An 18,775-nucleotide genomic window follows, 5' to 3' on the forward strand; every position below is an offset into this window, starting at 1 on the left:
TCTAAGTGGGAGTGAGATATTTGTGTTGGAATGTAAGCCTCCAACATCTGGTAATGAACAGACAGATTCAATAGATAGAAGAATTCTTCAGCTGTTCAAACCTCTTCCTGTAATCACCCCTGGTCAGATTGACCCTGCAGACTCTACCATTGTCTGTAGTAGGGGTCCAAGCATGTAGAAGTGGGATATATTTATGGAAATCCAACTTAATTATTACACAGGTGCAAAGATTTGACAACTACCAATACCATGTTCAATTTGTAATGCAATTCATATTTTCATAAAGCTATTTCAGGAAGGTTTTGACACCCTTTGTCTCACAAAGTTAGTGAGGTAATACTTGCCCATCCGAACCTTTGAAGCCAAGTTCATCTTTATCACTATGCTCTCCAGACTCTTGTCAGCATATTTATAGATAGCATCCTTCCACCATTCCTCTAACTTTCCTGGGCCTTGAATGAGATTAATGTCATGGCCTGTTACATCACTGGGCCCTTCCCCCTGCCATGGGCCTGATTATGTGTTGCCCGTTTCTAAATTTATCTTCAATTGCCTGGGGCATTATGGTCAGTGGTTTGTCCGAAGCCATTTGGAGCAGCGGCAAACAGGTTGAGGTTGGACAATAGGGCTCTCTCTGGTCAGTAGAAGTAAAAAGTGGAAGCTTGCCCCATACTGGATTAGTCTCATTGGTGACATTGCCCTGTAAGGTTGGGATGACAGTCAACTGACTTCAACATGGATATGTCAAATATGGATTATTATTGTTCCACCTCCGCTGCCAGTCCAGCGGCATTCCCCTATGCAGCTCTTGCTGGTGCCTTTCCAGGACAGTTTGCTGGTGAGAATTTAAAATTTATAAATTTAATGAAAATTGAATTTTGTTTAATTCATCTTTTATCTTGCAAGAAAAGATTGATCTTGATGTTCTTTTTTTCTTTTGGTAGTCTTACAAATAGACTAAATTAGAATCAGTTAGAATTGAGTAATTTTCATTTTTTATTTTTATTTTTATTTTTTTTTCAGTAGTTTAGATATTTAAATGTGGAGTGTTACGTTGATAGATTAATGGGTCTGAATTTGTTTTCAGTTTGGATTTAGATATCAAGGTCTTGTATTTGGTTGTTGTGAATAAATTATAGCAAGTACATGAGAAACAATACAACTTGTGCAGACAGTCTGGAATAGAGTAAACTTGAGTGCCTACTGAACACCAATCAAAGTTTTCATTTGATCAAGTCTTCTTTTCTTATAAACTCATTTTATGTTCTTGTGTTAGAAAACACATTTACATGCATTACAATAAAATATATTATATGTACCTATTGTTGTTATCAGCTAGTTTCTTAGCAGTTAGTTACACTTTTGGTGTATAGTGTCTTTCCTCAATGGCAATGTTACCAATGAAGTATTTGAGTGAGGTGGCGCTGCATTAATCTAACAACTGTACATTTTAATGTTTAAACTACATGTGCTTTAAAGTGAGTTTTTGACATGCTGCGTATAAAATGAGGCCCATAGAATTGTTTCATGTCTAAATTTTTTAAAAGTTAAAAGTTGGATGTTGATTATGTGTCATATATTAATTTGATAAATGTGGAAAGCATAGGATATGGAGTCCATTGGAAGGCATGATTTCACCCTGTCAGTGACTTAGCCACTCAAACTCGGATAGCTCAACCATTCCATGCTCCAAGACAGTGTAGATAAGCTAACTGAGAATAGCAACAGAGGTGTTGCATAACCCTGTGGAACTCCAGTGGGGATATATAATATTAGCAATGGTAATGCAATGCAACTATGTCACTAAGCATAAGTTGTCACTTTCTCTGTCAGCTGAGGTATGGTGTCACATGACATCATGAAAGGTCAGCAACCTTTACTGTTCTAATTAACCTAATAACCTACAGAGTTGGACTAAGTATTACTCAACACGTGTTGTAAGTTTAGATCACAGTGCCTAGGGCTATTGGTCACAAAAACATGGGGCTGTAGTCAAGGGCTTTGGACATAGACCACACAGTACTGGGCCTAACATTACCTGATTGCTTTTTATGAGGCATTGCATCTAATGATTTATTCTGCTTTTGCCGGTTTGAATAGGTAATGATCACTTCAAAATAACATTGCATCTTCCTGCATGGGCTTCATTGTAGTACAGGAGAGGGCTTAATCCTTTCAATCCCATTCTATGGTCAGAGGACTGTTTGTAGAGTTTGATACAAATCAATGATCAATCTTAATGGATATTTGAGCATTGATGCCATGTGTTTTGTATACAGTGATTAACAATTATTTAGACACATGGTAGTAATCTGTTCCTCAAAGCCAACTCAATCTGGTTTCACATCATTACTTTCCCAGACTGAAATTTTATTTCCTTGTTTCAGTTACTTCACAGAGTTATTACCCACAATAATGAGGTTTGCCTTTGGTCATGGGCAAGTAGAAGACATGTGTATCAAATCATACTTCAGTCTTGTTTTCCCAGTAGATGTTACTGTTAAGTGGTTTAGTCTGAAAAGAGAGTTTTGAGAAACAGATGAATATAATTTTTAAAGCACAGTGAATAGTAAAATAAAATTAGTTTAGGGAATTTATAAAGTTTGATATTAACCGTTAGGCCAGACCAATTTTATTCACTGTTTGACAGATTTTTGTCCTCCAACAACTTAAAGGCTGGAGGAGTTTCTTTTTAAAATCACTAGTCAAAGCAAAACCCCCTTGAGTTTCCATGTTAACATTTTTGTTGCGTTTATATCAACTAAAAATAAGTTGAATGAGTTAAGGTTTCACTATCATTTCAAGAGTATATTACTTATATCACATTTATATTAGGATTTTAGTTTTTATTTGGGGAAATTTTAGTATTATTATTCTTGAAAAAATACAACTGGTAGATCCGTTAAACACAAAATAAAATTTGCCTGGTCTTACTGAAAATTGTTTTCAATATGGACAAGTCTACACTGACATCCATTTTTGAATACGTTGAGATATTTTTGTGAGATGTTTTTGGAAACAGACCAAGGAGAAAAAATAAGATGTTCAATTCCACACACATTACATCAAAGAGGATATGTCATGTCAAACACAATAGGCTGTAAAAGAGATTCTTGTCAGAACAAAGTGCTACTTCAAAATAAATTTTCAGTTACCCAAGAGTCTTCTGTGGGAAGATGACATTTTGAATCTTGGATTTAAATGAATCAATGAAAGTGTAGTAAATTGTGCATGTTACAGTGCTATTGGCTGACATTGCATCATGGGGATTAGCTGAAGAACAATTTAATTAAGTGTTGTGACTCACACCTGTTTCATTGCCACCAGGGGGCCAAGTTTATCACATGTCCTATAAAGATGAGCAGGAAATCAAAGGTTCAAAGAATGGACTTTCTATGCCCTACCTGTAGATGGGACAATAAGTAATGGCTATGGTACATTTGATGGGTTGTCTGCAAAGAGAAAGTTCACTGACCTTTGGTTGTGTAATCTGACTTAACTGTAGGTGAAAGATGTAAGTCTGTAGATAGGGTTCAGTGACCACCAAAATGTGTGTGATTACTTTGCTTTAGAATAAACTTTCTTCATCATGACAAAGAAACAAGAATTTAAGTCAGTATGAAATACTCCTTTTACCAAGATCATATGAAGTATGATAAAAGTCAGAGCTCCAGATAAGGCAGGTATTTGTGTATTTTACTCAATAAAAATCACATTTACTCTATTAATTACAAATATGTGAGTACACAAAATGTATAAGAATCACTTCAAATCCAGTAGGTCTATAATACCTTGCATATGGGAGGGTATAACTATAAATTATAGATATACAGTTATAACTGTAGCCACTGTCTGTACTTTACTCTAATATTCACATGACTTCCATGCTGAGTATTTTAATCTGGTTGAAAACTATTTGGCAATATAACAATTTCATAACAACTTTTAGTCTGTTGAAAAGGATTTATTTTTATATGTTTGGGGGAGTTAATTACCCAATAAGGATAAGAAACTGTAAAAGTACTCAGTTCTTTAAAATAGTGGGAGTATGCAAAAATGCAATTGCTCACACATAAACTGTCATAGGAGGAATCAGTTTATTTTGAAGTCAGCAGACGATGTACAGGACATAACTGAAATTCATGAACCCGTAATAAGCTCTGTATGTGTACTTACCATCTTTATTCTGTGTCTGTATTCAATGTCATTATTCAACATCTTTATTCATTTGATGGTTACTTTGCTAAACGCTGCGGAGACTTGTTCCATTTGCATGTCATCAAACTCCATGCATTTACATGTGGACATACAGGTGTGTGACACACCTGAGTGAGCAAGGAGTTTGTTGACTCTGCCTCCAGCTATTTCATCAGGTACAATATGATTATTGTAATCAGATCAGCTGATGTGCCATGCAATGCAGTCCTCTGTTGGGGGTGAAGAGCTACTTAACATGTACTTATGTTAATGCACTCACAGTCCATGGAAACAGACAAATACAGGAAATAGATTTGTGGGGCTTGTTAATTTAATTGTCATTAATCAGATATTAGTTGATCTGAAATAAAAATAGATTTACAAAGTGATGATAGATGTTACAAATGTTTTTGTAGTCTTAATCTTTTCAGTCTTTGTACTTAGAAAATATATTTTAATTATTCAGCAGAGCTGACCATTTTATTATTCTTATCTTTCAAGCCTTTAGGTGTCTACATATTGGAATGAATATCAAGAAATCTAACATGCAGAACTGATTTAACCATGGCTGACTATTTGCTTATTGAGTTTGAATATATGTGTAACATTGTTGTGGTCGGATAAGCATCAGAACCTTGTTTGGAACAATGTTGCATTGAAATATATTTGGTAAATGTATACATTTATGCCTTGTGCATTGGACTAGTTCAACTTATTGACTGTCATAGTAAAATGTTCCTTTATGTGCTGATCTTCCAGGCCAAGATCACTGATTAGTTCAATTAGCTTATGCGATAATCCCATCAGCTTCAGTGTATTTGACATTGAGGAATCTGTGATGAACTGATCAGAACATCTCAATTATTGCCATCAATTAGTGGACATGCTTCACCGGCCACACAGGTTGTTGACACAGGCTGAAGATGTTTAGTTAGCCTTGAGGCATGAAATCATTATCTGTTGCCAGATTCTTGTCTTTTGAAGTTTGTATCTGTCTTGAGTTGTGAAAGAAGTCATTAAAATGGTATCGTGGAGTTTGTCCTTGGCATTTTGAGACATGTCAAGTTTAAGGTGTTTTTGTAAGATTAGTAATTCAGTTTTCACTCATAAGCAAAACAAGTGGGGATTACAGAAGCTTTTACTCTTGACAAATTTGACAAATTAGGTGTTAATAGTAGTTCTATGTTTGTGCATATCAACATTTTTCAAGAAAACAAATTGTTTTAACAACAGTGTTAAGTTCACCACTCACTCACTGAAGTACCACCCACCACCAGTAACCCACCCATTTACTCACTAACTGTGAAGGAAGAAATCAAGGTTTCTGTTACAAGAAATCAAGATAGATACTTTCTTATTCATTTGCTCTAAATAACAGACAATAAAAATGTTAAATGTGGAATCAACATTTATGTAACAGCTTCAAATCTGCTTACTTCCGAAAGCACCAACTGACACTTACCAGTTCATTCACGCTTAGTGGCCGTGGACATGGTCCAATGGCCATAGAGGACATTGACTTCAAGACACTGGTAGCCTTCAGCAATGGCTGGCCATTCATTAGCAACAAGGGTGATTTGTTTTGTAGATACAAGTGTTACAGGGTGATGGCATGACTATTTCACAACACCATTAGTGGCATCTTGTTCACAGCAAGTTTTGTCATAGGTTGTTTCAAAGGCATTTAGAAGTTGGAGGAATCAAACTAAAAATGCTTTATGGTTCAACTTCTTTATCATACAAGCTCAGAACATTTCGAGACTGATTCTAGTCTCTTCTTCAGGTGAAGTGAGGGTAAAACTTAAGGGTTGCAGTGTGTATACACATAACAGTAGACCGAAAACAATGGGTAACAAGATATACAGGTTTTGTCATGAACAGTTTCAAAGATTTTGCCATTATCCTTGGTCAGTGCTGCAGTGAAATGCTTGTACATGCATGTACATGTTTGCAGTTTCCTTTGTTTGGCAGATGAAAATGTAGGTGAAAATTATTTCAAAATAAATGTATTTATACAGTACTGAAATAAAATAATGAAATATTTTGTAACAGCACAGACCAAATGCAAACATTTCATGCAAGATGAGTACCGATTCTGTTCACTTGGTGTGATGCTACTGGGAATGCTAATCATAGAACCAGACCATTTGCATGTCCTTTCACACTGATTATAAAGGTGTTTGCAGATTGGTTTGATTTGTTGTTTAGCACCACAGTGAGCAATATTCCACCTACATTGCTAAATTGGTCTACAGGAACCCATGCTTATCCAAAGAGATGATTAGAGGGATTTAGTGGTCAGGCTGTTTGACTCAGCTGACGCATGTCATTGTGTCACAATTGCATAGATGATGCATAGATTGCTCATGATGTTGATCACTAGATTGTCTGGTCCAGATTCGATTATTTATAGACTGCCATTACATAACTGGAATATAGCTGACTGCAACACTGAACAGCAACCTACCAACCAATGAGGTGATGGCTCTGTTCGTGGACATGCATTTCACTATAACCATTTGAAAGATGTACGTAGAGTTTAATTCAGATGAATAACTGTAAGTGAGAAAGCAATATATTTTCCCCAGTGTGCCTATGATTATTTTGTTTGTAATCAAAGGTAAAATTCTGAAAGGTATATGTTTCTTAAATTTACTTGGATTATGATGTCAGTAAACCATATATCCTGTGAGTATAGCCAGTGTATGTGTTGTTTTCATTCGTATACACTGCTATGATACGGGTTGCTGTTGCTAGTGCTTATGACATATTTGACAGTGGTGTTCAAACTTGTCATTTCAAGTAGTGACACTGACTGCCAGTAGGGCATACACTCCCAGAGTATGCTTGCACTTCATGTAAGTGTTGAATAATAAAATATATTCCAAGGGTTTGTTGAATAACACTTATATCCTCTTTAGCAGTTGAATAACACCACATATCCTGATGATGCCATTATGTGTAAGGATCATGTGTGGAATATTAGGCAATATAGGTAAGTGTCATATTTCATCATATTGTGTCTGTGGCAATGTAATGGTTAATCCTGCTCCAATACAAGTGAGAGGATTTGTCTTCATCCTTCAATGGTTCTGACTTACAGACAGGTCAATGATATGGCATACCTTTATATAACAAAAACATTCCTCAAGTCATGGATGGGGCAAAGCTAAGGTTTTCTTGTTCACTTCATAATTATCAAAGAAATTCACATCCAGCTTAATAGTTATGCCTTGCTGGTTGTTGGAGCTGTTCCTACAAATCATAGGGAGCTATAAATTATGAGATTACCTTATTTATTCAGTCTTGGAAGTTTGGAGGTAGTCTATAAACTGTGGGTGATCTCATGCTCCCAAGATAATGGTGCATTGTCACCCTGCTCAAATCATGGGCTGTTGGCATGGATTGCATATCAGAATTTATTAATATCTCTGTCTGCTTTTAGTTTATGCACGGGTGTTTTGAATCAAACTTCATCAAGGAAGCATCTTTTGGTCATTTCCTCTTCGTGTCCCTGGTCTGTGCATTATGAGGATCAGGGAACCCTCCAGCTTCCTGCAGGTTAGCTCACTGGATCAGTGAAGGTCATCTTACAATAACAAGGATGTTACCGCCTCTGATGGTGTTTGTACAGCCACAGGGGGTGGACGGGGAGCTAGTCCAGTCTCCACAAGTTAAGGGGATGGGCTTTCTCCCCTGTCATGGTGTGGTTGAAGTAAGAATGGACCCAGCCATGTGAGTCCCTGTTACTTACAGGATGATGGAACCTGTCTCATGAGTTACTTATGGGTGGGGAAGCTGTCTTCTGAGTTACTCAGCACAGGCGGAGAAAACTTTGGGTGGGGTGTGGGTGTGTGTCCCTTTTCTGAGAAAAGGGGGGTGCACAGTTAATTTTCACCTGAGTTTCTATGGTCATTTAGCAAAATTTCAGGACAAAAGGGGTGTGCACCCTTCCCCACCCCTATGCTCAGCGTTTAGGGGGTGGAGGAATCTGTGTCATGAGTTACTTAGAGGTGGAGGAAGAGTGAAAACCCTTGATGAATCATTCCTTACTACCACAGGGGGGTTGTTGATTGTCTTTCTTTGTATCCACAGGGGCTTGGTAGAAACCTCCTGGATCTGCTTATGGTTAGGGGTGGAGGAAGCTGTCTCTTGAGTTATTTAGGCGTGGAGGAAGTTGTCTCATGAGTTTTAGGGGTGGAGGAACCTCCTCCCTTTCAACCCATGTGGTTTGTGAAATCACTTCCCTTACAATGAATGTGGTTTTGTATAACTTCCTTACAACCAATGTGGTTTTGTGCAACCTCCTCCTTTACAACCTCAGGGATCCATTAGAACCTCCTCTCTTGCAACCACTGGGGTTTTGTGCAACTCCTCCTCTACAACCTCAGGGATCCATTAGAACCTCCTCTATTACAACCGCTAGGGTTTTGATATTGCTGGAAAGCAACCTGAAACCATACTCAGTCACCCATTACATTTTGTGTTAGCTCCTTTTCAGTGGTTTATTCTGTGCATGGTAAACAGAAGTTCCTTGTAAAGGAGGTTTACACAGTTACACAGTGGGAGATGACTTCTTGTATTTAGCTGAATATTGTTTATTATGTCCTAGCTCAATTTCTTGTCACAAAAATGTACCCTGATAATTTCATGATGACAAAGTATAGGGTCACACAAAACATAAATGTTAATACAGGGGTGGATACAGCTTTTGGAGAAGGAAGGGTGCACACTGTTGAGAAAAAGTTTCAATGGTCATTTAACAGCCTAAGGTCATGAGTTCAGAAGCCATTTCAAATAGGATATGTTTCTAGGTTTCTTACCCGTGTTAGGGGCATGTCATCTTCAGGCTACCATCCTGTTCAGCTGACATGCCATAGCATGACTGGAATTCAGCTCGCTCGCTCACTCACTCACTCACTCACTCACTCACTCACTCACTCACTGCCAACTTGCATCACATTATTTAAGCCAAGAAATTATGCACAACTAGAAGAAAATATATATGGTGCTATTCATCATACATTCATTCTTAAATTCTATACGTGATTTTCTGCAGGTAATGTTAATGGTCAGAGACAGAAAGTAGATATCATGACCAATGTAACATGATACTTAATGACTAGATATAAATAGTTTTAAGCGTGTCTTTGTTAATATAGTAGCAAATGGTTTAGCATCATGGCAGCTTCCTCAATAACCCAATATAACACAGGTAGTTAATCACCAATTACGCATGTTTCCTCAACAAGTATTACCCCTGCCCACTGGAGTCTATTGGTACAATATGCCAGCATGGCCTTGAGGGTGGGAGGTCAAGGGGATGGGCTAACCATCTGCCCACAGTTTGTATATCCTGATGAAGGCTTTGTCCTGTAGGGGGCAGTGCCAGGGTCACGTTGTTTGACCTTTACTTTTCATCACTAGCCATCATTGACCCAGGGCCATGGAGCTTATCCATCCTGGAATTTCTTACAGAGCATTGAGTGAAATATACAGATGTGTTAAATGAAGAGGGTCTGCAGGGGGTGGACTCAGTTCCTTTATAGACTTCTCATACTGATGGGAAATTTGAGATATGTCAGCCTTTATTAAATGTCAAGACCAAGAAATATTTGAAGGAGATAAGACATTAGAGGAATCACAGCTCCAAATAAATTTTCAAGCAGCTGGGTATTTATTCCCATGTCATTTTATGTATGAGTAATTGCACTTTTGGAGGAGTAACAGCATTTTGTATACTCTCACTAGTGAAAAGAATTGAGTACTTTTACAGAGAGTTTCTTATCCTTATTGTGCAGTTAACTCTTCTAAATATATAATGTAAATATAATGCATCTCAACAGACTAAAGTTTTGCCATATTGCCAAACGTTTGGCAGCCATTTCTAAATACTCAACATGGAAGTCATGTGACTGTTAAAGTAAATCCTTGACAGTGGGTATGGCTTTAATAGTATATGCATATAGGCATTGCCTACCATTAGCTAATGCTGTTGCAGAGTTTGGGAGCCATGACATGTCATATGCAAGTCAGTTTAGTTAATTGAGTAAAGTATGCAAGGTATTATAGACCTATTGGGTTTTAAGTGATTCTTATGTGTTTTTTGTACTCCCAGATTTGTAATTAATTGAATAAATGGTATTTTTCTCGAGCAAAATACGCAAATACACACCTTATATGGAGCTCTGGAAATGGTATTTATGTTTTTCCATCATTTGCCCCAAAATATTATGTATTTAGAAACTAGAACTGTGCAGTTCATTGGTTTGTGATTGCATCTTTTATGAAGGTTTTTATGAAAAGTTCAGTCAAAAAGATCTCTTCTTGGTAGTGAAAAAGAATACATCCTTCTTATCAGATGGGGATGAGCAGTTAGATGTGAAAAGAATATTACTGAAGTAACTAAAACATAGCATTATGCAGAAACTCTTAAAAGTCACAGTGTATGCATGCTTTAGAGCATATAAATAGGAAACTACTGGTTGAGTTCAAACTGTGGTTGTGGAATTTCTCATGAAAAGAATTTGACAACAACAAAAATTAACGATTCCTGTTACTTCTTTTTTCCACTAAAGATTTTCAGATGTTCCAGTACCACTATTGGAAAAGCAGAACCTGTAAGAAGATGAATAAATTCTAAATTTTGCCATTAACCTCTAGTATATTTGTTCATTGAGTGGCAAATGACATGTTTGACTGTAGCCGTAGCAGATACATTGTATGAACTCATAGGGACTCAGTTTTGTTTAGGAACAAATTCCCTCAAAGAATTAATTACCTCACACACAGATTAGAACTCAACCCATAACTAAAGAGTTCACTCATAAGGCACATTTTAAGTTCTTGCCTTTGACTTAAATTAGATTTCTGAAGACACTGTAAATGCTCAGCAGAGGGTCAACCATATTTAGTATTTCTAAAGTCATAAAGTAACTTTAGTTATTAGTATTTACTAGTATTTATACTAGCAAAATCAGAAATAAACATTTCAGTGACTATTTTCATGAAAGTGCAGTCTCAGTCTTTTCCATGCAAATTTTTTTGTTGTTTTGCGAGTATCTTTTTATTGGTTCATGAGGACACGCAATGTGAGAAATTCAGCTTGTCTACAAATTAAGGAATTCATCTTGTCTATTCTTTATTTCTGTTCAATCCAGTTGAAATCTCCATTGTCTCATCATTTTAAAACAATGTAGCATGTCATGACCCACCCTTCGTAACCCTCACAGAAGTATGTTTACTCAAACTACAATGAATTACACCTAAACCATTAGGTCACAGTGACCTGGCCATCTACAAACACTGACCAGATCTTTTTACCAGTCCATTGTGACAGTCAGATTATGCTGGGCTGCTGTGGTCCCTGAATTTAATGGCTAGCTATTACTAGACTTCTGACACCCTGAGATTTATAGTGAATCTAATGACCAGTTATAAGCTTTTGACCTTGTAATGTAAGCAAACAGAACATACTGATAGAAAGGTTTTGATTGGACACTTGAAAGGAGTGGCATCCTCATTAGATAGTTTTCCAATAGCTCCCTGTTGATGGGTGTAGGTCTATCATTAAGACATAAAAGCTGGTTTCATTTGAGTAAGCCACAATTGTTTATTACTTTAATGTCCAGCAAGGGCCATATCTCTGAGTAACTGATGGAGTGAGAGTGAGATAGTGCATGGCGTGTCTGGTACTTTACTGCATGGAACCCTGTGTGTCATCAGTTCAGTAACACATTACTGGAGTGATGTAAACAGACCTGGGAACCTTGTGGTACAAGTCATGTAGCTGGTAAGCAGGTGGAAGACATTACTGGGGTCTTACATCAAAGTTAAACCTCTGTTGTTTCATAGGGAAAATCTCCATGTTACTAGATTGCTTATGTTGTTAAGATGGTACATGTTTCAACACCTCTACACCTTAGTCACTATGGACCCAGACCTTTTTTAAGAATATGATTAAATCATTTATAAAGCTCAACAATACAAGTATCTATGTTTCGATGTAGTGTTTGATAGATTACCTGCATTCATCATAAAATCAAAAGACAATGCCACTGAAGAAACCATTGTTCTAGCAAAAGCTTTCACTCAGTGTCCTTATATATATACCTCGTCATGCACATTGAATATTATCCAGAAATTTTTGATATAAAGGATATGTATATAATTGTTTACAAAAATGTCAAACAGTTGTTTTGTGTGAAACTAGTCCAAAGCCTTAGTAAATTCATCTTTAATTCTTTCAAATAATGTGAGGTACTGTCTGGCTGAGAGGTTTCTGAAGAACATCTATGAACTGGTCCTCAGAACCTTAGAGTGAAATTATTCATGTCATCCTCTTGTGAAGACCAAAGGTCTTTTGATAAATTGATAGCTTTGCTTGTTATGACAGCTGCAGTAGTTCATTAATTATTCATTTCACCATTTCAGCTGCATCATCACCTGCACTAGCCAGGGCCCTCTCAGCCATCCAGAGTACACAGAAGCGGCCTCGCAGCGAGAAGAAGGCTATTCCAGATGATCAAAAAGATAACAAATACTTCGAAAGAAGGCAACGCAACAACAATGCAGCCAAAAAATCACGAGACGCAAGGAAAGCAAGGGAAGATGAAATAGCAATCAGGGCCAGTTTCTTGGAGAAAGAAAACGCAATACTAAGAGCCCAGGTAGCGACATTGCGAGAAGAAGCCAACTCCCTGCGGCAGCTCTTACTTCAGAAGAGGTCAAGACATTAGGACACACTGTTTATCTTATCTTTCAGATTTTATATACCTGCAGCAGCTGTTACTATTGTATTTCAGTGTTGTGTTTGTTCCTTAAAGAGGTTCTTTTAGTGTATGGGGCAGTGAGGTAGCCAAGTGGTTAAAACGTTTACTCTTCATGCCAAAGACCCAGGTTCAGTTCCCCTTGAGTGCAATGTTTGAAGCCCATTTCTGGTGTTCCCTGACATGATATTGCTGGAATATTGCTGAAAGCAGCGTAAAACCACACTCACTCACTTGACCCCCATTCCAATTCACTGACTCAGGCCATCTCCAATTATGTTTGATAAAATGCTATTGTGTTACTTTCCAGTACACATTTGTTGGATAATATCATAGTGAATGAAATACCAGGTCAACTGTTATGATTTCTTGCAGTTAAGAGACTACTGTTGTCCATGTTTCGATTCGAATGCCCACATGGGTACTAATGTGTGAAGATCATTTCTAGTCTCTGGCACCATGATATTGCTGGAATATCAAAGCAGCTTAAAACTCCATTGCTCACTCTTTTAGAGTGCAATACATGTAGCGCGCAGAGAGATGCCAACGATCATGCTTGTCATCCTATAATAAGGATACTTTGACACTGATTTTTCCCTAATTATTTAAATGCATAACATTTCACTGAATACATTGTAAATGTCCATGCCACATGAAGCATTCAACCAATAGCATGTACACCTGTTACTCTTCAGAGATGGGAACACCACAAACACATTTCTATAAACAATTAATGTATTGTTTTTTGAAGATGATTATGAATGGGTGGTGTTTTGACCTCATGTTTGACCAGTGATGCAGTTGACTCACTGTGCAAGTTTTTCCAATGACAGTCATTGTTGCCAGTTGTTGTTTGGATTTGTTTCTGGTAGACGTTGCTGATGTGGTTGGCGCATGCCATTAAGAAAACTCTAGTTGTCTTTTATTGGTACACTTTTTCATCTTGATGTCCATTGTTTTCAATGTTTACGGATTGCTTTGATATTCAATTTTTGGGTTTAATCTTACTGAACTATTCAAATGCAAGCCTAGTCATTTGGTAGCTTCTTTTGAGCTTTCCAACCCAATTTTTCAAGCATTGATGCTGTTGTTTGCATATGTATCACAAACATCAGAGCATATACATGTGTTTTACATCCGTTTAGACATAACGAAAAAATGTCTCAGCAAAAACCTGCATTAGGGTACCATTAACAGCAATTATTTTTTGCATGAAATTACACTTTTACCTATCTCCAAAGCTTCAGTTAGGGTTGACATCTGTGGTTACTTCTTTTTCCTTAGTCACATAGCCCATAGGTCATGACATGCACCCTGCCTATGCTGAACAAGGCTTTGTCATCAATGTGTCTACAATTTGGACTGTCTGTGATGATCAGTAAAACACTTCAGGGAAATACCTTTATTCTCATGTAAAAATGCTTTGAAAATTCTTGGGCACCAGCCCGCTAGCTTGGTCATCAAAATTAATATGAAAAATGGTCATTTGAGTGATTATAGGGTTGCCAACAAAATGGCTTCCTTTACCTGAAAGAACCCCTTTAAGACCTCCACAAACCTTCTTTCTAGTGCTGTGTTAGATTAACACTTCTCACTGTTTTATTACTGTTGAAATGGACTCAAAATCTTTCTATTTATGCAAGTAAACCTATGTACATAGCAATAGTCTCTTAGATTTAGATTTAGGTGGCTAAATCAAGATTATTGGAAAAGCTGTTGAAATGATATTCAGACTTAATCCTATTTTCTAAAATAACTCTTATTAGATTATCAAAAGTATATCTCCAAATTGTGTTACAACAGATGTATACTACTGCTCTGATTGGTTCCTTTTACAGTGAAAAAGAGTAGAAAACAATGATCACACTTTTTGTGTAAGAGTTTGACTGCATTAGGTCTGAGTTTGGGGAAAATCAATGTTTGAAATGACTTTCTTCGGTTTTGGCATAATCGGAATTTTTTCCTGATCTAATTGTTTATGTTACATAAGAAAACGGGATGTAAATCTGATTATCTGTTAGCTGTAAACCCTTATTTGTTCATGCAAAGGTCGTCACTACTTAATGTTAGTTTTTAACATTGTTTGGTTTTCACGTTTTTAAACCTTTGTCTTTTATGCTGCCTTGCACATTGCATGTCACTTTGGATTTTCTGTATGGTTAGGTGATAGCAGGCAACATATTGCTGGGTAGCAATTCACAATTGTTTCATAACCAAGTTAAAAGGATGACTTCATGTTTTGGGACATGTTCAGTAGTGATAAAATGTTTAGTATTAGCTTCTATCAAGCAGTGATTAGTTGTTTATCAGACAAGGTCAGAATATCACTATTTCTCTCACATATCTTTAGAGGAGCACCTGTCATCATTCACAGCATGCCACTGAACGATACCAGGAAAGTCACCGCAATTCTGATCATGATCTAGCATTAAAATCTTAAATGCTTTGATCATGAGTTCAGTACTTTAAAAATTATTATATGCTTTAAGTCAATGTTTTATACATTACAGGGAGTGGTGGTTTGTGTGTTTAACTTGTCAATTCACAGCCATTGTGATACAGGTGCTTGATTGTTACTATTGCAAAATCAAATGATCTCAGAACCTGCATACTGTTGAGATGAATGATTCACCAGAACCATGATTCAGTATGTAACAGTGTAATTGTTAATAATCATTATGTGTCACAGTACACTAATTTTGAGTGAAATACCTAAAATTTGATCAGATTTTAACTTTGGAAAAGAAAGCTTGATTTCTGTTCCCAAACAATTACTGTGAATATTTGTGTTATTTTCAATACCTGACATGTAATCACATGGTCACACTGAATTATGCATTTTGTGATAAACTTGTATGATGAAAACCATTCCCACTCATGGTAAACCTACACACTACACACAATTGCATGTGTTTTGATTACATTTGTCTGAAACATTGTAATTGGTACGTGAAACAATTCATGTACAATATAATTCTGATAGTTAGTGCTTAATTTGCAAATATAAGAAGAAAAAAGTTCATCTAGGGGAGATAAGTACTCTTTAGTGTCATCACTACCCCATCAAACATGTTTTTGCTTCATTCAAACAACCTAAGCTGGAAATTTATATACAATTTATATATACATGTATTACTTCTGTTTCAGAAAATTTGAAAATAATATACAAAATCATATCTAATTGTGGATCAGTTATTATTCCTTATCTGCCAAGATGTTGGGGTAGCCTAGTGGGTAAAGTGTTCACTCATCATGCTTAAAACCCAGGTTCAATTCCCAGTATGGGTAAATTGTGTGAAGCCTGTTTCTGGTGTCTCCTGCTGCAATACTGCTGGAATATTGCTAACCATACTCATACACCCACTATATGATCTGGCAAGAATTACATTACCATGTGTTCCAAAAGCTTTTTAATGCTTTCTTACAAGGTTCTGTATACAATACTACAAACTAAAGAGACAACCTGAGCTACAGTTCAAGCAGCTTCAACATGAGCGACTAGCATCTCAAGAAACGTGATGAAAAAGTCAATACTAACTCATTGTTATCATTCATTTGACAGTATGAAGATGAGTCTGATATTGTCTATATCCACATGTTATTTTATGAATTTCAGATTTGCCATAATGTGAGAATCAATTATATATAACCCCCGGTGATTATGATAAGTTATTCCAACAGATCAGGGTGGTACCTCTATGTTGTCACAGGTCAAATATTTGTTGGTTCTATAGCTTGTGGTAAATGTGGTAGACATTTGTATTGAAACCCATCACTGCCATTGTAAATATATCACTGTGTCAAAATGATGAAATGTATGAATTAATAATGAAAATTTATAGATGTCCTACTCAAACCAACTGAATTAGATGCTCCTTTTTCAGAATGTTTGTGAAAGTGTGTGATAACGATTTTATGTATCATGCATGTAGGATATATACTGGTATTGTATTTAAACTTCAAGATTAACTTGCATTCACCGCTATTTTGCGATATAGTTTAAAAAATTAGCAATCATCATTTGAAATGAATGTTCAGATCTACTCAAATATGCTCAATATGAGGAAATGTGTATCTTTGTTGGTCTTTATTTTAGCCTTGTTCGGTAATACGGGTTTGCACAACATTTTCTCTAGTGTATGCTCTGTGACGTAGTATTGTCTAGTAATGTAGATTAGATCTATTATGTTACCAGCAATTTGTGTGATAACCAGGAGACATACCTTTCTTTTAATACATTTTTTTCATTTGTATATTTTCCTGTGTTTAATAGTGGAGAAGGATAACTATGTTTTGCTTGTTTTTGTCAAATTAATCAAAAACCTCTTCAAAACATATATTTCTTTGAGGAGCTGTGTCAAACTATTTGCTCTGAGGCTAAAACTAGACAGTGGTAAAATTCACAAGGTAATAAATTAGAACATCCAAGGAAATACAGGCTTTTATTAATGCTCTCAGGTTGAAGATTGAATAAAAGTACTTGACAAGAAAGTTCCATTATGACAGCAAGATTTATTCAATTTCCTAATTCAAAGATAATATGAACTACTGTTTGACATATATACAGGTTTATAAATATTTCATTACTAAACATGAGTAAAAGCATTTATTATTGAGAAAACAATTCATTGAAAGAACTGAAATAGAAAGTGTTGAAGATTAATACTGATAGACACTGGTGCCCCTATAGGTCATGTTCTTCTTAATTAAGAACAGCTGACAACCTGTTCAGGTGTCTTTTTAGGTAAAATCATATTCTCTAATGTGAATGTTGCTGTGTAATGTGAGTAGTGAATGAAAGTTATTGTGTGGTATTTGTTGCCCAAACCACGAACACCTCAACTGTTTTGTCTGAATATGTTGTACATCTCAGGGACAAAAGTCAATACCTGCAAAGTATAGATTAGATTTTTTTATGGATAACCAAATATGCATTTGCAGTATACACCACTAATAAATTTTTTTGAAAAGATATGTTGTTTTGTGCTTCTTATGAACAGTTAAAAGAAGAAGACAGGTTTTACTGTCTGTAGAATGCTGATTGTATGCTACCCAGCAAAAGTTCTGATTCACATAAAGCACAGACTATATGCAGATGTTGATATTGTTATTCATGTATGTATGGCTACACAGAAGATGAATTTCTCCCCTCCCTTGGGGGAACAAGCTGCTAACATTACAGAGATGAAGTGCATGAGGATCATGCATTAAATTATTTAAAGGCATGTGCAAATATTGTGTTTGGGTGTTCAGTTTTGTTACTTGAGATGTTCAATGGGAGTCGGTGTTGCCACTTTCAGAAGACGCTGTTGTCCGAATCACTGTCGTCAGAGTCTACTCTGATGATGGATGACTTGATGGTGGCATGGTCCAGTCCACTTTGTTCCCAATAAGGTCTTTCTATTTCATTCTCAACGCACTTTTGCCATGCTGATGGTGTCTATTGACTGTTGAACAACCGTCTGTACATCCCCAAGTTTGAATGTTACATTTTGCCTGCCAACAGCCGATTTCATGATACCTCAAATGAGTTCTATTGGGTTTAAATCGAAATGATAGGGTGGCAATCGCAAAACTGATTGACCATGTTCTGTAAGGTACTCATCAACCTTAAAGACAGGTGTGGTTTTATTTGACTTTATGATGTCATACAGAACAGGTTTGGTTGCTTTTTCCGGACACGATATTGTTTTGTTTTGCAACCAGTCTATCATGTGCCCCCTTCTTACTGCTAGATGTTGGGGCCTTTGTATTAGGTACTTGAACGCCACGATATGGAGCGTTATCCATGACAATCAGACTTTTGGGGG

At 36.5% G+C, this 18,775-nt stretch overlaps 1 protein-coding gene across 1 annotated transcript in view; it reads left to right on the forward strand.

Moving 5' to 3' along the window:
- LOC137298876 (hepatic leukemia factor-like) overlaps window positions 1-17,935 on the forward strand; it is a 57,346-nt gene extending 39,411 nt beyond the window's left edge. Inside the window, exon 4 of the mRNA XM_067831223.1 lies at window positions 12,631-17,935. Within this exon, the coding sequence (XP_067687324.1) occupies window positions 12,631-12,935 (305 nt within the window). The 3' untranslated portion in view covers window positions 12,936-17,935. The remainder of the gene's footprint in view (window positions 1-12,630) is intronic.
- Window positions 17,936-18,775: the final 840 nt, after the last annotated feature.

Source organism: Haliotis asinina, chromosome 10 (assembly GCF_037392515.1).
Source record: "Haliotis asinina isolate JCU_RB_2024 chromosome 10, JCU_Hal_asi_v2, whole genome shotgun sequence".
NCBI lineage: Eukaryota > Metazoa > Mollusca > Gastropoda > Lepetellida > Haliotidae > Haliotis > Haliotis asinina.